Here is a 21558-nt window from a genome sequence, read left to right on the forward strand (position 1 = left end):
ATTTGTCTGTTGTATATATTGCTTGCTATTAATATAGCTACATTGTCTTTCTTTTGGGTATTGTTTGCATGGTATAATTTTTAATCCTTTTATTTTCAGTGTTTTATGTTTAAAATGCTTCTCTTTTATAAAGTGTATAATAATTATTTTTAAAAGTTTATTTTATTTATTTGAGAGAGAGAGAAAGAGCAAGCAGGGAGAGAGGGATCTTAAGCAGACTCTGTGCTGAGTGTGGAGCCCAGTGCAGGGCTGGATCCCATGACCCTGATATCATGACCCCAGCCAAAATCAAGAGTTGCCTGCTTAACCGACTGAGCTACCCAGGCGCCCCATATAATTATTATTTTTTAAATCCATTGGTTTTTCTTAAATTTTCCTTTCCTCTGTTTATAATCCATGATGTGATTATTATTCTAATTTATCTTTTTAGGCTATTAGTGATGCATTCCTTTATTATTCTTTTAATGATTACCCTTGTGATTACTAAATTTATATTTTTACCACTGCCTGAATAACTCATGGACCTTGAAACTTTACTCCATTTATGTTCTTTTTGTCATTTTGCCATTGTTATATATTTTACAACTATGTATTTTTTTTAATGCAAAGAGCACTTACTATCACTGTTTAAAACAAATGATAGTCACTTAAATTTACCGACAAAAAAACCCTGTGGTTTTCATTCTCTTACATTTTCATGATTCTATCTTGTAGCAATTTCCTTTTTATTAAAAAGAACACGGTATTTTTAGTGTTCCTTTCAGTGCAGGTTTGCTGGCAATGAATTCTCTCATTTTCTCTTGTGAAGAAATATGTTTATTTTGCTTTTGTATCTGCTGGATATTTTTGCTGGATATAAACTCTTGGTTGAATATAATTTTCTTTCAGAACTTTAAAGATGTCTTTCCATTGCCTGTTGGTGTTCATTGTTTCTGTGGGAGACTTAGGAATACTCTATTTAAAAGTTTTTTGAAAGTAATGTGCCCTTTCTCTCTTGTTGCTGTTTAAATATGTGCTTTTGTCTTTTTGTTTTAGTTGTTTGAGTATGATATGCCTAGGTTTGTTTTCTTTGTATTCATTCTGTTTTGGATTAATACAGTATTTGAGAGTGTGGGTTGACATCTTTCATAACCTTTGGAAAATCTCAGGGATTAATTCCTCAAATCTATTTCTTTCCTGGTCTCTATCTTTCTCCTGTTTTTCTTGAACTATAATTACATGAATGTTAGACATTTTTAATGGGTCACACTTCTCTTATTTTCTTCTTTATATTTTTTTCTCTGTGCTTCAATCTGAATATTTTCTACTGATCTGTATTCCTGTTTACCAATTCTGTCTTCTACTCCATCTGATCTTTTCTCAAACTCTTTCTATTGAATTTTTAATAGCAGGTATTGCATTTTTTCTGCTTTAGAATTTCAATTTGTATATTAGATATTCTACCCTTCTGAAATTCTCCATATTTTTCTCACTTGAGTCATGGTTAATATACATATTACCTGTAGCTTTGTTATAATTCCCTATTTTTTATTTGGTTTTTGGTAATTTGATTCTGTTCTTTTGCATTTCTTATAATTTTTCATTAAAAATTGGTGTGTTAGTTTTCAAGGGATTGCATAACAAAGTAACACAAGCCATGTGGCTTAAGCAACAGCAATGTATTTTTCCACAGTTCAACAAAGGAGGCTAAAAGTCCAAGATCAGAGTGTTAGCAGGGTTGGTTCTTTCTGAAGACTGTGAGGGAGAATCTGCCTCAGGCCTCTCTCCTTGGCTTATATAGATGGAGTCTTCTCCTTGCGAATCTTCACATGGCATTCCCCTTTGTGTATGTCTGTGTTCAAATTTCCCCTTTTTTATAAGGATACCAGTCATATTGGATTAAGATCCACCCTAGAAACCTAACTTTATTACTTCTGTAAGGATCCTATCTTTGAATAAGATCATGTTCCAAGGTCCTGGGGTTAGGAATTAACATATAAATTTGGAAGGAGGAAGACAATTCAACCCAAACATTTAGATGCTGTGTATGAAAAGTTGTAGAAGCTCTAGGTGATGACTTTTTGAAGTTTTTTTTCTCTTCCTGTCAGTTTTGTACATTTCTTAATATTTAAATTCTAGGTTTTTTGTTTTGTTTTGTTAGCTGTGTGGATTTAAAATTTTGTTGATGCTATCATATTCCACTTCATTTTTCATCATATTTGTTTAATAACAGGGTATTTTTAGAGGACACAATTCTCAGGATCCTCACCAGATTTCACTTATATACTCATTTCTAGAGTGTCATTCAAATGACTCTTGAGAACATTTATCTGTTGCAAAGAATCTTGTTCTGTTATAATACAAAGTTGAGGAACTGAAAACTTTTAAATGGCTATTTCTCTTGTTAAAATAATTTTTAAAAATTAGCCAAATAAATAATTTAGTGACTCATATTTTCTATTATCTTTTGGTGGGTTCTCTAGACATGTCTCTGCTCCCCCTCTATCCTCTCCTACATTCTATTCCAGAGGCATTTCGTTGCTTATGTGGATAAGCAAAGTGCAATGGTACTTATTATGTTATATTGCTAGAGGTGTAGTGCATTTCTTGTACTGCTATATTTTAGGAGTGTTTCTTCCATGGGGTAGTATTTCTTTCATTTTAATTTTGGGAGGTCTGGGAGTAAACAAGTAATAGGTTCTTTCAAGTGAGGTGGGCGTCTTTGGTATTTGCCTTGGGCATAGTGAAGGGTGGTATATGTCTAAGCCAAAAGATAATAATCATCAGGCAAACTTCTCCCTCAGAAATGTTAGTTAGGGTGAATAAAGGCTTGTGGGGACTAGTATATAGTTCTCAATTTAGAATTCTGAGGCTTTGAATATCACACAGGAAGGGAAGCATATATAATGGTTATACATAATTATTAATTTTGTCAATATTTTTAAAGCATAACTCAGAAAATGCATTATTTAGCATATATTATTTGCAAGTATTATTACTGATATTTTGGATACTCATGTTACAGATTGCTTATATCATTACAATAAAAGGAAAGCCATATTTTGTCCATCTCACAAAACAGTAAGTAACTATTTTATCCTTTCAAATTTTAATTCTTTGTTTCTTTGATTTTTAAAAATGGGTATGAATAGAATCATTTCAATTCAAATGTGCATTGATATCTATATACATGTGATACTTACTGTATATTGATTATTGGGTAAAATCATAGGCATACAAAGATAAAACATGGTCCACAGTGAATTTATATATTCAGACAAGCTAATAGAGGGAGAATTTTATTATAATATGGTATTATAATAAATGTGTACATAGTATTCTTTGGAAATCAAGGAAAGTTTTTTGGAAAGAGGTATAAGATAATTTGTATCTCGAGAGAAGATACCTTATGAGCGCTCTAAAGAAATGAGGTAGTGTAGGGGGACATTCTGTTTAGAGGAAATCGTGTGCAAAACATGGAGGTATGAGACAGAGTCGATTCTGTGGTGGGCAAAAAGTCCATGTGAATTACTAAAGGATGTATTTCTGGAGGATAGAAGTAAAAGATTTTGGAAAGTAGGCAGGAGCCAGGTTGTAGATCTATAATGCCATGATAAGGATATTGGAAGCCAAAAATGTTTTTAAGCATGTACTTTGCAGTCCCATTGAGAGTTCAGGCTGTTTTTAAAGAAGAAGTTGAGGTAAGGTGTCTAATTATGTGGTTATATAAGAGTTTAGGTGAGTGATGATGGTGGCTTGAACAATGGCATTGGCCATAGCACAGGAAAGAAAAATTCAGTAGACTTCAAAGGTGGATTTGTTAGAGTGATTGAGAAAAAGTGAGGTATCTTAGATAATTTAGTTGTTACTTAAGAAAATGGGTAGCTTATAATTAATTAAATGAGAAACAAGTGAAATATATGTGTGAGGAAGGGTTGAGTTTGGTTTGCAGTGCCTTATAAGACATCCAAGTGGGTTTTCTCCATTAAGTTTATGAATATAGGAATTTGAATCTCTGAGGAGAGAATGACAATAAGGATATAGATTAGCAGTAATCAATAGTTTGGCTGTAATATAAAAAAAGAGAGCTTATAGAGTGCTTATAAATAGACTGGTGACTAAAGATTGAATCCTAGGAAAGATCAATATTTCTGAGATAAGCATAATAAAAAAGAGCGGCCAACATGGAAGATCAAGCTGGAAGGGTTAGGGAGGTAGGAAGAAAAGCAGAAGAGTGATGTGTGATGTAAATTAAGTGATTAGACTGAATGGTCAGAGTTTTCAAAATGATGGCAGAAGTCCAAAGCAGTGATTTTAAAATTGCCTTTTGGATCTGACATTCTGATGGTTATGAATCTTTCCCAGAGCAGTTTCAGGGTGAATAAGAATTGATAAAGTGGAGAAACTATGTGTAGACTACTCTATTGATAGAATCTGTTGAGAATTGAAAATACATGAGGAATTGCCAGAGTAGGACACAGGTCAAGGGAGAATTATTTATGAAGGTAATGATTTCATAATAAACTTTTTAATAGCATTAACGTAAAAAACAGTAGAGAGGAATAGTTTGAAATTATAGGATTGGAAAACCATCTTCAATATATGGCACAGGTGGGATTTGTAGCACAAGTGTAGGGTGTGCTTTGAACAATAGAAGTAGTCATCTCCTGGAAATAAAGATGAGGAATGAGGATGGGTAGAGGGGGTCTGAAACAAAAGTGACATGGAGATTACATGAAATGATTGGCAGGAGAGGTGTCAAGTTTCTGAGTTGTTACTGAGGAGAATGAAGAAAAATTCTGACCAAGGTTATCGAGAACTTGGTACTTAGCTAAGCTTAGTGAATATGACTTTGTAGTAATGTTAAGCAAATCTTTTAAAATTTTGTTCTAACCCTAGTTTTTAAGATTCAGGTTTAAAATCTGGAATCAGTGAGCGATAAAGACAAAGATTTTAAAGTTCTAAGTTGGAAATTGGGACCTATGTTATTTTACTATTTGCTATTTCTAGCTATTTGGGTTGTTCATTAGCATGCATTTTAGTATTGTATGTTACTATAGTTAAAATGCTTTCTTCAGCACCTGGTTTATTGTAAATAACAGAAAAGTATTTGGACAATTGACTATGCAAAGGTAATTGGCACTACAATTTCTTAGTAAAAGGACAATTTGTATTATGAAGAATAATTTTTTCTGTGTTTCCTGTATCACAACTTGAGCATGTTTTGTGATTTTTGTCTAGAACATTTTTATCTTCAGTTTCTGTTGTTTACTCTTATGACAAAGATGACACCCAACACTCTCAGCCTTTGTTAGTGCAGGTAAGACTTAGCTTTTGCTTATAGATTTCTTACTCTGAATTATCTTTAAAAATGTAAATATTCTGAAATTTCTAGAATACTATTTTACACATTCACTGAAATTAAATAATTTGGACTAGTTCTTATTTCTACCTGGCAAAATTTCATTGGGTAATTGCCCATGCATGTTAAAGTACTAAGGTAGATAAAGTAATAAATAAAAATGACACATTTAAAAAATAAGTTATCCATTTGTTCTTGTGTATTTTTTTTCAGATGGATTGCAGTTATCATGGATATGTTGCAGGTTTTCCAAATTCTCTTGTGTCGCTCCACACTTGTTCAGGACTCAGGTTGTAGCCTATTTAAAGATATTCCATTGCTGGTATTTGATCCTGCTAACTTGAGTTGATCCTCCGTTTATCTTTTCTAGTTCTATATTCACCTTTGTTATCTCAGTTCCCTAAGGAGTGAAACAGAATTACTGGTAAAATAGAATTGGTCACGTTGGCAGAACTTGTCCCTGATGGAAGGCTACTTGTTGAGTCTAACAGGTTCTGCTGCTTGAGGCTTTGAGTGGCCTTGAGTGTAGGGAATGTTGGTTGGTCTCTCCATACTTCTTTAGTTTTTCCAGATTTTCATGTTTTTATTGATTTCTTAATTTCCTAGCATGGTCAAAAATTGTAGAATGCCTAGATCTGATAGCTATTTTGGCTCTGCTTCTGGTAATTTTTAGGCAGGTAATACCTTCAGTTAAGTCCACACAAAAAATGACATAGGACATTAAGTGTCAGGGAAGAGTAGGTATCTCAAAAAGAAGAAAGGACCCAAGACTAAGGAAGATAGTGCCTAAAGATCTGACAGGCTGGCTTAGAAAATCTATACCCTAGGAAGGGGTCCTAACCTGTTTAATCAGATGGGTCCATGCCGCTTATATGCTTTCTTTAAGATAATAAAACATTTCTCTTAGAATATTTGTAATATAAGGCAGTATGCATCCTGTGGTATTACTGGTCCAGTTTTGAGTTTAACACCTCAATGAATAAAGTAGAGAAACCAAGGTGACTTTAAATGTAAAAAAAAATTTTTTTTTGCCAAAATTTCTCATTAGAATGTTATAGTTTTGGTAGAATAATTTCAGACTTGTTTTGATTATTTTAATACTCAGGGGAACATTACAGCTTAAAAACATCTCATATGGAATTGAACCAATGGAGGCCGTATCAGGATTTGTGCACATGATTTATGAAGAAAAATATGATAACACTAGTGTACCTCTCTTAGGAGAAACTAAGACTTACAGCTATAATAATATATATTATCATATCAGAAAAAGTTCAGAAGTAAGTGTTGACTTTTAAATTTTTCTTCCTTATAATTTTGTGAAATGAAAACTACTTTCAGAGCAAAATTTGATGACTTACAGATCTTAAGATTATTTCTTCATTAAGCTTGTTATGAGATTAAAGTTTAGTAAAGACTTAGGTAGTTAATCTTGGACACATATGTGAATATAGGTTTCAAGAAACCAAAAAATTAATGTTCACATGTGGACATTTGGATGGTTAATGTAAATTACTCCTTTTCCTCAATTAGGCTGATAAATTAGGTGAAAATGTCATGTGATCTGGATTTCTAAGTTAAGTCTTTGTTTCAGGAGAGTTCAGAAATGAATACTATTAGTGGCCCACATAAGGTACATGTAAAACAAAGCAATGAATTCTTCTTCCACAAAGGCCTGTAAACTGCTATAACGTCATAAATAACATTCCTGGCTCTAGTGAACTGCCATTGATTGTAAACTCCAGTAATATTTTCTAAACTTTATTGTTTGCCAGAAGTAGTTTCCTAATAATTGGTAGCAGAAAATCTGCCCATATGGAAGACTACTATGAAAATTATCACAAGGCAAGAAATAAAAGATTAAGGTTGATATTTCCAATTGCAGCTATTGCTAAAATTAACAGATACCTGGATTCTTGTATAGCTTGGGATCTCATTGAACATTCCTATTAACCACAGGCAATTTTTGGACTGGAATTTTCTGAATAGTACCTAAATTTTGTATTTGGAAGCAGCTTTGTTATATAATCAGTAGCACTATGTCTCAGTTTCTGAATATGATTTCAATAGAAGGTTAATTTTTGGAAATTCCTCAGGACTCATGTTTGTTTTTCAGAGAACTGAATTTTTCAAGTTACGCCCTCAATATGTTGAAATATATATTGTTGTGGATAAAAATCTGGTAGGTCCTTTTTTATGTATTGTTATTTTAAAATGATTTAACCTTTGTATCTAACTTGATTTCAAGGATGTAATAAAAATTTCAAAAACATTTTTGATAAATGTTTATTTTGCTTTTGCAATTAATAACTTCTTAAAAATTGTGCATAAGCCAAGTGTTTGTTAATTCACTTATTTTATATATGAGGTTCTCTAAATGCTTTTGTAAAGTAAAGCATTTTTCATTTTTTTAAAGCTTGTCAGTCTATTTTTCTTTTTTTCAAAAGAACTACATCCTCAGTGAAACCCTCAACCTCCACATACAATGTATTTAACTGCTTCAGCCTCATTGAAATAATTGCCTTCAAAACAAATATGCTACTTTTTCTAAGTGAAGGCAGAAAACAAGTTATCTGTTTCATTCTTAGTTCTAGGTAAATAAAATGACAGAAAAACAAATGAACAAAATTTTCATATTGAGGATTCATGATTATACTTCTGATCCTGTATGGGTTTAGGTTTTTAATTTGTACAACATAGGTAGTTAGGAGATTCTGAACTATGAGGCTACATTTATTCCTGGTTGGTAAGATCCAAGGGCACCTGTTGGAGGCAAAGAATATTTCTCTCCATAGGAATGCAACTTCAAGCAGGATTCCCACAGATTATCACCAGCCATATATGAGCTCAAAATTCATAAGAAAATTAGCTACCATAAACAAGGGTTAGCAAAACAAAAAATAATAGATTTAGATACAGAAAACCTTCAGATATTAAAATTTTAAGATATGTTATAAAAATATTTCATTCCATAAGGGAGTCTGTTGATTCCAGAAGAGGTGGATATGAAGCAGGGAAGCTGAGCTAAATATTGGCAGAGGTTACAAAAATTGAAGTGCATTGGCTCACTAATGAGTGGGAGGGTTTTTTTTTTTTTTTTTTTTAGCATAGCTAAGCTGACCTAGTACAATGCCAACACATATTCTAAAATCATATTCCGGTAAAATTGCAAAGCAATTAGAAGTGGACAAGCAGAATTTTAAGCATAATCAACAAAAAGAAGTCAATAAAGGGAAAGGAAAACATTATACATTAAATTTTTGTTTCATAAATGTGGGACAAATTTAAAAGCTAAGGTTAAGATAAATTTCAACTCAAATAAATAAGTTATTATATTAGGTGTAGAGGGATTAAGTACTGTAATTAAAAACCAAAGATAAAGACTAATTAAAAGCAAAGACAAAGATTATCATGCAAGACACATGAATGCACACATTCTCCCTAAAACTGATATATCTAAAATATGGTACATAATGAAAGTAAAAGACTGTAAAAATATAAGAACAAAAATTCTAAAAAACTTGTTTAACTAGATTAATATCAGACAAAGTAGACTTCAAGATAAGCATAAGTTATCTATTACTGCATAGAAAATCACTTCAAAATGTAGTGGCTTAAACCAGTAACCATTATTTGGTTGGGACCCCAGAGACCTTTTTGGACTAATACCAATCTCAAATCCTTTTAACCAATCTGAAAGCTCTTTATTGATACAGCTTTTCTTTTTACAGGATTACTTTTTAGCCACTTTTTTTCCTCACAGAGATAATAATTGTTCATTAAAATTTAAAAGTGTGTAGGGATATACTTAAAAGGTATCAACTACTTCATTTAAACACAATTTATATTGCTGTGTGGTTACCAGTGTCAGTATGAGGATTGACTATAGCCTTGGTGAAGTTCAGTGAGGAGCTTGCTAAGGAAGCTTCCCTGGTGCTCTTTCTTGAAATAGTCTACCAATGTGAAATTACCCATTTCTCTAATTGTTTTCTAGTGAATGAATACAGAGTTTATTGTGTTTTGTAGTAAACTGGATTTAGCAGTTGTGAGTACATAATTTGGAGTCAGGGAGATCTAGTATTGAATACTAATTTCCTTCATTCTTTTTTTTTATTGTGGTAAAAAGCATTTAATATTAAATTTTCCATACTAACCATTTTTAAATGTATAGTTGAGTAGTGTTAAGTATATTCACATTGTTGTTTAACAGATTTCTAGAACCTTTTCATCCTGAAAACCAACATTCTATGCCCATTAAAGCCTAATATCCCCTTTCCCCTGCATCCCCTGCCCCTCTTGGCAAATACCTTTCTGGTTTTCTGTTTCTATGATTTTGACTACTTCAGATAATACATATGAGTGGAATCATATAGTATTTGAGCTTCTGTGACTGGCTTATTTTGCTTTGCATAATGTCCTCAGGTTTTATCCATATTGTAGCATGCGACAGGATTGTCTTCCTTTTTAAGGCTGTGAATATCCCATTGCATGTTATATACCACATTTTCTTTACCCAGTCTTCTATTAATGGACATTTGGGTTTCTTTTACCTTCAGGCTATTGTGAATAATGCTGCAAGGAACATGAATATGTAAATATCTCTTTGTGATCTTTCTTTGAATTTTTCAGGTGTATACCCAGAAGCTGGATTGTTAGAACATATGTTAATTCTATGTTTAATTTTTTGAGGAACTGCTATACTGTTTTCCATTATTAATATTAATATTTCTATTATTAAAAAATTTGAAGTTACTTTGTTGTTGTTGAGCTATAGGATTTCTTTGTATATTCTAGATATTAACTTCTTATCAGATATGTGGTTTGCAAATGCTTTCTCCCATTCTGTAGGTTGCCTTTTCACCTTGTTGTTTCCTTTGATGCACAAAGGTTAAGTTTAATGTAATCCCATTTGTTTATTTTTACTTTTTTTGCCTGTGTTTTTGGTGTCATATCCAAGAAGTGACTGCCAAATCCAGTGTCCTGAAAGTTTTCTCCTATGCCTTATTCCAGGAGTTTTATAATTTTAGGTTTTACATTTATGCCAATTTTGAGTTAACTTTTGTATGTAATATAAAGTAAGGGTCCAACTTCATTCTTTTGCATGTAGATAGATATAGTTTTTCCAGTGCCATTTGTTGAAGACACTGACCATTTTCCACTGTGTATGTTGGCACCTGTGTTGAAAAGCATTCAGCCATATATACTTAGAGCTTTATTTCTGGGTGCTCTATTCTATTCCATTGTTCCATATATCTGTCTTTATGCCAATACCATATAGTTTTGATTACTGTTGCTTTGTAATATGTTTCAAAATCAGGAAGTGAGACACTGTAACATTCTTCTTTTAGGCTATTTTTTCTATTTCTGCAAAATATGCCATTGGGATTTTGATAAAGATTGCAGTGAATCTGTAGATAGCTTCTTTGGGTACTTTGGGCATTTTAACACTATTTTAACACTACGAAGTCTTCCAGTTCATGAGCATGAGATGACTTTCCATTTGTCTGTATATTCTTTGATTTCTTTTGCCAATGTCTTTAGCTTTCAGGGTGCGAGGCTTTCACCTCATTGGTTAAGTCTATTCTTAAATATTTTATCTTTTTTTTTTTTTAAAGATTTTATGTATTTGTTTGATAGAGAGAGACACAGCAAGAGAGGGAACACAAGCAGAGGGAGTGGGAGAGGGAGAAGCAGGCCTCCCGCTGAGCAGGGAGCCTGATGCGGGGCTCGATCCCAGGACCCTGGGATCATGACCTGAGCCCAAGGCACCTGCTTAATGACTGAGCCACCCAGGCGCCCCAGTTTATCCGTTTTGATACTATAGTAAAAGGGAGCATTTTCTTAATTCCATTTGTGCTTGGTCATGTTTGTGTATAGAAGGAACTGATTTTTGTGTGTTGATTTTATATCCTATAACTGCTGAAATTGTTTCCTAGCTCTAACAATTTTTTTGATGGAATCTGTAGGGTTTTCTGCATATAAAATCATATTGATGAACAGATAATTTTACTTCTTTATTTCTCATTTGAATGCCTTTTTTTTCTTTTTCTTCGCTAAATCCTGTAGTTAGGACCTCTAGTACTATGTTGAATAGTGTGGTGAGGGTGGGCGTGGTTGCCTTTTTCCTGTTCTTAGGAAAAAAAAACAGTCTTTCTTTTTTTTTTTTTTAAAGATTTTATTTATTTATTTCAGAGAGAGAGAATGAGAGAGAGCACATGAGAGGGGGGAGGGGCAGAGGGAGAAGCAGACCCCCCGCCGAGCAGGGAGCCCGATGCGGGACTCGATCTTGGGACTCCAGGATCATGACCTGAGCCGAAGGCAGTCACTTAACCAACTGAGCCACCCAGGCGCCCAAAAAAACAGTCTTTCACTGTTGAGTGTGATATTACCTGTGATCATGTATGGCTTTTATTATGTTGAGGTACTTCTATTACTAGTTTGTTGGATGTTTTTATGATGAAATAGTGCTGAATTTTTGTCACGTTTTTGGCATCAATTGAAATGATCATTTTTTTTTTTTTGGTCCTCCACTTCATTAATGTGTGGAATTACATTGACTGATTTTTTAATATGTTGAACCATTCTTATGTTCCAGGTATAAATCCCACTTGGTCATAATGTATGATCCTTTTAATGAACTGTTGAATTCATTTTGCTAATATTTTATTAATGATTTTTGCATCAATCATCACCAAGGATGATTGACTTCTATTTTTCTTGTAGTGTCTTTATCTGAGTTTTTTTTTTTTTAAAGATTTTATTTATTCATTTGGGACACAGAGATACAGAGAGAGAGAGAGAGCATGAGCAGGGAGAGAGGCAGAGGGAGAGGGAGAAGCAGGCTCCCCGCTGAGCCAGGAGCCCGATGTGGGGCTCGATCCCAGGACTCTGGGATCATGACCTGAGCCGAAGGCAGACGCTTAACCATCTGAGCCACCCAGGCGACCTTTATCTGAGTTTTGTATCAGGATAATGCTGACCTCACAGGATGAGTTTGTTTTCTCCTATACAATTATTAGAATGAGCTTGAGGGGGATTAGTGTTAATTTTTCTTTAAATGTTTGGTAGAATTCTCCAGTGAATTCATTTGGCCCTGAGCTTTTCTTTATTGAGATGTTTTTGATTACTGATCCAATATCCTTACTCTTTATTTGTCTGGTCAGATTTTTTTTATTTCTTTGTGATTTAGTCTTGATATGCATTTGGTCTTGGTAGAAATTTATCTTTTTCTTATAGGTTATCCAATTTGTTGGCATATAATTATTCTTAGTAGTCTTATAATCCTTTTTATTTCCATGACATTAGTTGAAATGTCCTCTCTTCATTTCCTTTTTTTTTTAAAAAAGATTTTATTTATTTATCTGACAGACAGAGAGAGAGAGAGCACAAGCTGGGAGAGTGGCAGGCAGAGGGAGAGAGAGAAGCAGGCTTCCTGCCAATAGGGGAGCCCAATGTGGGGCTCCATCCCAGGACACTGGGATCATAACCTGAGCTGAAGGCAGATGCTTAACCGACTGAGCCACCCAGGTGCCCCTATTTCTATTTTTTTAATCTGTGCCTTTTTTATTAGTCTAAGAGTTTGTCAAGTTGTTGATCTTTTCAAAAAACCAACTCTTGTTTTCATTGATTTTAAAGATTGTTTTTGTATTCTTTCATTTTTCTTTGTTTTATTCTTTATTATTTCCTTCCTTGTGTTAACTTTTGGTTTCAGATCTTCCTCAACTTTCCATGGAGTTATGGCATGATAAACCTATCGTAAGTTGAAAATATAAGTCAAAAATGCATCTACTACGCCTAACCTACCAAACATCATAGCTTAGCCTCGCCTACCTTAAACATCTCAGAACACTTCCATTAACCTACAGCTGGGCAAAATCATCTAACACAAAGCCTGCTTTATAATAAAGTGTCAAATATCTCATGTAATTTATTAAATACGGTACTGAAAGCTTAAAACAGAATGACTGTGTAGGTACAGAATGGCTGTGTATCTGTATAAATTGTGTACCCTTGTGATCACATGGCTCACTGCCACTGCATCACAAGAGAGTACTGCGCTCCATATTGCTAGCCTGGGAAAAGGTCTACACTCAAAAATCCAAGTACAGTTTTTATTGAATGTGTATCACTTTTGCACCATTGTAAATTAGAAAAATTGTTAGTCAAACTGTCATAAGTTGAGAATCGTCTGTAGTTTGTTTTTATGTTTTAGAGGTCCTCGAGGTAAAAATTTAGGTCACTGATTTGAGAACTTTATTTTTTTTAATGTAAGCATTTTCTCTATAAATATCCATATTAGTAGTGTTTTCACTGCATCCCTTAACTTTGGAATGTTGTGTATTGCTTTCATGAACCTCCAGATATTTTCTTAGTCCCTTGTGATTTTTTCTTTGACCCACTGGTTTTCTGAGAGTGAGTTAACATCCACATATTTGTGGATTTTCCTGTTTTCCTCCTGTTGATTTCTCGTTTCATTTTATTGTGGTCAGAGAGGATACTTGATATTGTTTCAATCTTCTTAAATTTGTTGAGACTTGTTTTATGGCCTAACATGTAGTCTCTTTTGCAGATTGTTCATATGTCCTTTAGAAGAATGTATATGCTGCTGTTGAATGTTCTGTGTATGTCTGTTAGGTCAATTGCTATATAGTGTATTCAAGTTTTCTGTGTCCTTATTGATTTCAGTCTGGTTGTTCTAGCTATAACTTGATCATGGTGAATGATATTTTAATGTGCTGAATTGTTTGCTAGTATTTTATTGACAATTTTCCATCAGTATTCATCATGAATATTGCTCTGTACTTTTCTTGTAGTGCCGTTTTCTGGCCTTGCTTTCAGGGTAATGCTGGCTTTATAAAATGAATTTGAGAGTGTTCCAACATCTTTGATATTTTTTTTGGCAGAGTTTGAGAAGAATTGGTGTTAATTCTTCAACTATTTAGTAAAATTCACCAGCGAGAAATAAAAAAAAAAATTCACTAGTGAGTTCATCTAGTTCTGAGCTTTTCTTCATTGGGACATTTAAAAAAATTGTTGATTCAATCTCCTTTCTAGTAATTGCTCTATTCAGATATTTTATTTCTTCCTGATTAAGTCTTGATGGGTTGTATTTTTTTATTGAAGTATAGTTGACATACAATGCTATATTAGTTCCAGGTGTACAACATAGAGATTGGACAATTCCATACATTACAAAGTGCTCACCACGTAAGTATAGCGACCATCTGTCACCATACAAAGTTATTACAGTATTATTGACTAAATTCTCTATGCTGTGCTTTTCATCCCCATGGATTATTTATTCTATAATGAGAATTTTATACCTCTTAATCCCCTTCACATATTTTGCCCGTGTACTTGACCCTTCTCCTTTCTGACAACCAGTTTTCTTCTCTGTATTTATAAGTCTGTTTCTGTTGCTTGTTTTCTTCTCTGTATTTGAGTCTGTTTCTGTTTCTTGTTTGTTTGCTTTTTTATTTTGTTTTTTGGATTCCTCATATGAATGAAATCATGTAGATTTGTCTTTTTGTATCTGACTTATTTCACTTGGAATAATACCCTGTAGGTCCACCCATGTTGTCACAAATGGCAAGATATCATTGTTGTTTTTTTTTTTTTTAATGACTGAGTAATATTCCATGGTTTACATATATACCACATTTTCTTTATCCATTCATCTTTCAGTGGACACTTGGGTTGCTTCCACAGCTTACCTATTGTAAATAATGCTGCAGTGAACATAAGAGTGCATATATGTTTTCAAATTAGTGTTTTCATTTTCTCTGGGTAAATACCCAGCAGTGGAACTAATAGATTATATGGTATTCCTATTTATAAGTTTTTGAGGATACAGCCCAGCACAGGGGCTGCACCAGTTTACATTCCTACCAACAGTGCATGAGGGCTCCCTCCACATCCTGGCTAACACTTGTTATTTCTTATCTTTTTGATATTAGTCATTCTGACAGGTGAGAGGTGATATCTCATTGTGGTTTTGATTTGCATTTCCCTGATGATTACTGATGTTGAGCATCTTTGCTCAACATTTGTTTCTTGGCCATCTGTATGTCTTCTGTGGAAAAACGTCTATTCAGGTCCTCTGTCCATTTTTAAATCAGATTATCTGTTTTTTGGTGTTGAGGTACAGGATTTCTTTATATATTTTGGATATTAACCCATTATTGGATACATCATTTGCAAATATCTTTTCCATTTGGTAAGTTGCCTTTTGATACTGGTGATGGTTTCCTTCTTATTTTGATGTGGTCCAAAAATTTATTTTTGCTTTTGTTTCACTTGCCTGGGGAGACATATCTAGAAAAATGTTGCTAAGGTTGGTATCTTGGAGATTACTGCCTAAGTTTTTTTTTTTTAGGAGTTTTGTAGTTGTATGCCTTACATTTAATTCTTTAATCTTTTTGAGTTTATTTTTGTGTATTTTATTTATATGTATGGTGTAAGAAGGTTGTCTAGTTTAATTCTTTCGCACATAGCTGTCCAGTTTTCCAGCATTATTGATTGAGGAGACTGCCTTTTCCCCATTGCATATTCTTGCCTTTTATGTTATAGATTGATTGGCCATATAATTGTAGGTTTATTTATGGGTTTTCTGTTCTTTTCCCTTGATCTGTGTGTCTGTTTTTGTACCAGTACCACACTGTTTTGATTGCTATAACTTTGTAGTACAGCTTGAAATTTGGGATTGTGATACCTCCAGCTTTGCTTTTTTTTTTTTTCCTCAAAATTTCTTTGGCTGTTTGGAGTCTTTTGTGGTTCCATACAAATATTAAGATTATTTGTTCTACCTCTGTAAAAAATATTATTGGTATTTTGATAGGGATTGCATTGAATTTGTAGATTGCTTTGGGTAGTATGGACATTTTAACAATATTAATTCTTCCAACCCAAGAGCATGGTATATCTTTCCATTTACTTCCATTGTCTTCAATTTTTTTTTCATCAGTGTATTGTAGTTTTCAGAGTATGCAGGTCTTTCTCTTCTTTGGTTAAATTTATTCTTAGGTAGTTTGTTATTTTTTTTCTTCAGGTTTTTATTTAAACACCAATTAGTTAACATACAGTGTAATATTAGTTTCAGGTGGAGAAATAGTGATTCATCACTTACATACAATCAGTGCTCATCACAACCAGTGCCCTCCTTAATACCCATCACCAATTTAACCCATACCCCCCACCGCCCCTCCAGCATCCCTCAGTTTGTTGTCTATAGTTAAGAGTCTGTTTTATGGTTTGCCTCTATTTCCTCCACCCCGTGTTCATTTGTTTTGCTTGTTAAATTGCACATATGAGTGAAATCATATGGTATTTGTCTTACTCTGACTATTTCACTTAGCATAGTACTCCCTAGCTCTGTCCACATCATTGCAAATGACAAGATTTCATTCTTTTCGATGGCTGAGTAATAGTCCAAAAGTCGTCTTTATCCATTTGGGCTCTTTCTATAATTTGGCTATTGTTGATAATGCTGCTATAAACATCAGGATGCATGTATCCCTTCAAATCAGTATTTTTGTATCCATTGTATAAATACCTAGTAGTGCAATAGCTGGACTGTTGGGTAGTTCTATTTTTAACTTTTGGGGGAACCTCCATATTGTTTCCCAAGAGTGGCTGCACCACTTTGCATTCCCACCAACAGTGTAAGAGAGTTCCCCTTTCTCTGCATCTTGCCAACATCTGTTGTTTCCTGAGTTGTTCATTTTAGCCATTCTGATTAGTGTGAGGTGGTATCTCATTGTGGTTTTGATTTGTATTTCCCTGATGACTAGTGATGTTGAGCATCTTTTCATGTGTCCATTAGCCATCTGAATGTTCTCTTTGGAAGAATATCTATTCATGTCTTCTGCCCATTTTTTCACTGGGTTATTCATTTTTTGGGCGTTGAGTTTGATAAGTTCTTTATAGATTTTGGATACTTACCCTTTATCAGATATGTCATTTGCAAATATCTTCTCCCATTCTGGAGGTTGCCTTTTAGTTTTGTTGATTATTTCCTTCACTGTACAGAAGCTTTTTGTTTTGATGAAGTACCAATAGTTCATTTTTGCTTTTATTTCCCTTGCTTCTGGAGATGTATCTAGTAAGAAGTTGCTACAGCTGATGTCAAAGAGGTTGCTGCCTGTGTTTTTCTCTAGGATTTTGATGGTTTTCTGTCTCAAATTAGGTCTTTCATTCATTTTGAATTTATTTTTGTGTATGGTGTAAGGAAGTGGTCCAGTTTCATTCTTTTGAGTGTTGCTGTCCTGTTTTCCCAGCACCACTGTTGAAGAAGCTGTCTTTTTCCTATTAGATACTTTTTCCTTGCTTTTTGGAGATTAGTTGATTATATAGTTGTGGGTGCATTTCTGGGTTTTCTGTTCTGTTCCATTGATCTCTGTGTCTATTTTTGTGCCAGTACCATATTGTCTTGATGACTACAGCTTTGTGATATAACTTGAAGTCTGGAATTGTGATGCTTCCAGCTTGCTTTTATTTTTCAAGATTGCTTTTGCTATTCAGGGTCTTTTGTGGTTCCATACAAATTTTGAGATTGTTCCAGCTCTGTGAAAAATGCTATTGGTGTTTTGATAAGGATTGCATTAAATGTACAGATTGCTTCAGGCACTATAGACATTTTAACAATATTTGTTCTTCCAATCCATGAGCATGGAATGTTTTTCCACTTCATTGTGTCATCTTCAATTTCTTTCATAAGTTTTGTATAGTTTTCAGAGTATAGATCTTTTCCCTCTTTGGTTAGGTTTATTCCTAGGTATCTTATGGTTTTTGGTGCAATTGTAAATGGGATTGATTCCTTGATTTCTCTTTCTGCTGCTTCATCATTTGTGTATAGAAATGCAACAGATTTCTCTACATTGATTTTGTATCCTGGGACTTTACTGAATTTGTGTATCAGTTCTAGTAATTTTTTGGTGGAATCTTTTGGGTTTTCTACATAGAGTATCATGTCGTCTGCAAACAGTGGAAGTTTTATTTCTTCCTTGCCGATTTGGATGCCTTTTATTTCTTTTTGTTGTCTGATTGCTGAGGATAGGACTTCCAATACTTTTTAAATAACAGTGGTGAAAGTGGACATTCCTGCCTTATTCCTGACCACAGAGGAAAAGCTCTCAGTTTTTCATCATTGAAGATGATATTAGCTGTGGGTTTTTTGTATATGGCCTTTATGATCTTGAGGTATGTTCATTATATCCCTACTTTGTTGGTGGTTTTCATCAAGAATGGATGCTGTACTTTGTCAAATGTTTTTTCTGCATCTGTTGAGAGGATCATATGGTTCTTATTCTTTCTTTTACTAATGTGGTGTATCACATTGATTTGTGAATATTGAGCCACACTTGCAGCCCAATAAATTCCACTTGACTGTGGTGATTTTTTTTTTTAATGTACTGTTGGATTCGATTTGCTAGTATTTTGCTGAGAATTTTTGTATCCATGTTCTTCAGGGATGTTGTCCTGCAGTTCTCTTTTTCAGTGGAGTCTTTGTCTGGTTTTGCAATCAGGATAATGCTGGCTTCATAGATTGAGCTTGGAAGTTTTCCTTCCACATCTACTGTTTGGAATAGTTTGGGAAGAATAGGTATTAACTCTTGTTTATATGTTTGGTAGAATTCCCCTGTGAAGCTCTGGCTCTGGAATTTTTGTTTATTGGGAGATTTTTGGTTACTGATTTGATTTCTTTGCTGGTTATCGGTCTGTTCAAGTTTTCTAATTCTTCCTGTTTCAGTTTTAGTAGTTTATATGTTTCTAGGAATTGATCCATTTCTTCCTAATTGCCTAATTTTTTAGCATATAATTTCTCATAATATTCTCTTATAATTATTTGTATTTCTGTGGTATTGGTTGTGATTTCTCCTCTCTCATTTATTATTTTATTTATTTGCATTCTTTATTTTTTTGATAAGGATGGCTAGGAATTTACCAATTTTATTAATTTTTTCAAAGAACAAGCTTCTGGTTTCATTAATCTGTTCTACTCTTTTTTGGTTTTTATATCATTTATTTTTGCTCTAATCTTTAATATTTCCCTTCATCTGCTGGCTTTAGCCTTTATTTTTTGTTCTTTTTCTAGCTCCTTTAAGTGTAAGGTTAGATTGTGTATTTGAGATTTTTCTTGATTTTTGAGGTAAGCCTGTATTGCTATATACTTTCCTCTTAGGACTGCCTTTTCTGCATCCCAAAGGTTTTGGACTGTTGTGTTTCCATTTTTGTTTGTTTCCGTGTGTTTTTTTTAATTTCTTCTTTAATTTTGTGGTTAACTCATTCATTCTTTAGTAGGATGTTCTTTAACCTCCATATGTTTGTGGTCTTTCCTAAGTTTTTCTTATGGTTAACTTCAAGTTTCATAGCACCATGGTCTGAAAATATGCATGGGATGATCTCCATCCTTTTTTTTGTACTTGCTCAGGGCTGAGTTTATGTCCCAGTATGTGATCTATTCTGGAGACTGTTCCATGTGCACTGGAAAAGAATGTGTATTCTGTTGCTTTAGGATGAAATGTTCTGACTATATGTGTTAAGTCCATTTGGTCCATTGTGTCATTCAAAACCTTTGTTTCCTTGTTGATTTTCTGCTTTGATGATCTGTCCATTGGTGCAAGTGGGATGTTAATGTCCCCTATTATTATTGTATTATTATCAATGAGTTCCCTTATGTTTGTTATTAATTGTTTTATAGATGTGGGTGCTCCCAAGTTGTGGGCATAAATATTTACAATTATTAGATCTTCTTGTTGGATAGACCCCTTAATTAGGATGTTGTGCCCTTCTTCATCTCTTTTTATAGTCTTTGACTTAAGATCTAGTGTCTGATGTAAGTACTGGTACTCTGGCTTTTTTTGACATCCATTTGAATGGTAAATATTTCTCCATCCCCTCACTTTCAATCTACATGTGTCTTTATATCTATAATCAGTCTCTTCTAGGCAGCATATAGATGGATCTTGTTTTTTTTTTAATCCATTCTGACACCCTGTGTCTTTTGATTGCAGCATTCAGTCCATTTAAAGTCAGAGTAATTATTGATAAATATGAATTAAGTACCATTTTCTTACTTGTTCTGTCATTGTTTCTAGAGATGTTCTCTGTTTCTTTCTTGTCTTGGTCACCTTTGGTCTTTGCTTTGCTGTCAAAGAGTCCCCTTTAATATTTCTTGCAGGGCTGGTTTAGTGGTCATGACTCTAGTTTTTGTTTGTCTGGGAAACTCTTTGTCTCTCCTTCTATTCTGAATGACAACCTTGCTGGATAGAGTATTCTTGGGTGCATATTTTTACCATTCAGCATGTTGAATATGTCAATGCCACTGTCTTCTTGCCTGCTACGTTTCTGTGGCTAGATCTGCTGCTAACCTTATTTGTCTTCCCCTGTAAGTTAGTGACTTCTTTTGTTTAGGATTTTTTCTTTATCTCTATATTTTGCAGATTTAACTGTGCTATGTCTTGGTGTTGGCCTGCGTTAGTTGATTTGAATGGGAGCTCTCTGTGCCTACTGGATTTGGATGTTTATTTCCTTCCACAGATTAGGGATGTTTTCAGCTATAATTTCCTCAAATAAGCCTTTTGCCCCCTTTTCCCTCTCTTCTTCTTCTGGGACTCCTATGATATGAACATTATTATGCTTAAGGAGTCACTGAGTTCCCTAAGTCTACCTTCATGATTCAATACTTTTCTTTCCCTCTTCTTTTCAGCTTCATTATTTTCTTTCTTTTTTAAAATTTTTATTTATTTTTATTTTATTATGTTATGTTAATCACCATACATTACATCATTAGTTTTTGATGTAGTGTTCCATGATTCATTGTTTGCGTATAACACTCAGTGCTCCATTCAGTACATGCCCTCTTTAATACCCATCACCAGGCTAACCCATCCCCCCCACCCCCCTCCCCTCTAAAACCCTCAGTTTGTTTCTCAGAGTCCGTAGTCTTTCATGGTTCATCTCCTCAGCTTCATTATTTTCCATAATTTCATCTTTCATATCACTTATTTGTTCGCCTGCTTCTTCCAACCTTGTGTTCATTACATCCAGTTGGTTTCAAATCTCAGTTATTGCATTTCTCATTTCAGCCTGACTAGTTTTTAGATCTTATATGTCTCCAGTAAGGGACTCCCTGGTGTCTTCTATGCTTTTCTCAAGCCCAGCTGGTATCCTTATGATTATTACATTAAATTCTCCATCAGCCATATTACATATATCTG

General features: G+C 33.9%; 1 protein-coding gene across 3 annotated transcripts in view; it reads left to right on the forward strand.

The window, feature by feature from the left end:
• Window positions 1–21558, forward strand: part of LOC102739568 (disintegrin and metalloproteinase domain-containing protein 5-like) — a 119836-nt gene that overhangs the window by 13753 nt on the left and 84525 nt on the right. For all 3 annotated transcript variants that reach the window (XM_081809413.1, XM_081809415.1, XM_081809417.1), the window contains exons 3-7: window positions 3005–3060; window positions 5221–5299; window positions 5555–5631; window positions 6447–6621; window positions 7458–7523. In XM_081809413.1, coding sequence (XP_081665539.1) covers window positions 3005–3060; window positions 5221–5299; window positions 5555–5631; window positions 6447–6621; window positions 7458–7523 — 453 coding nt within the window. The remainder of the gene's footprint in view (window positions 1–3004; window positions 3061–5220; window positions 5300–5554; window positions 5632–6446; window positions 6622–7457; window positions 7524–21558) is intronic.

The sequence above is a fragment of the Leptonychotes weddellii genome, chromosome 2, assembly GCF_054177405.1.
Source record: "Leptonychotes weddellii isolate Sample4059 chromosome 2, ASM5417740v2, whole genome shotgun sequence".
NCBI classification, from domain to species: Eukaryota; Metazoa; Chordata; class Mammalia; order Carnivora; family Phocidae; genus Leptonychotes; species Leptonychotes weddellii.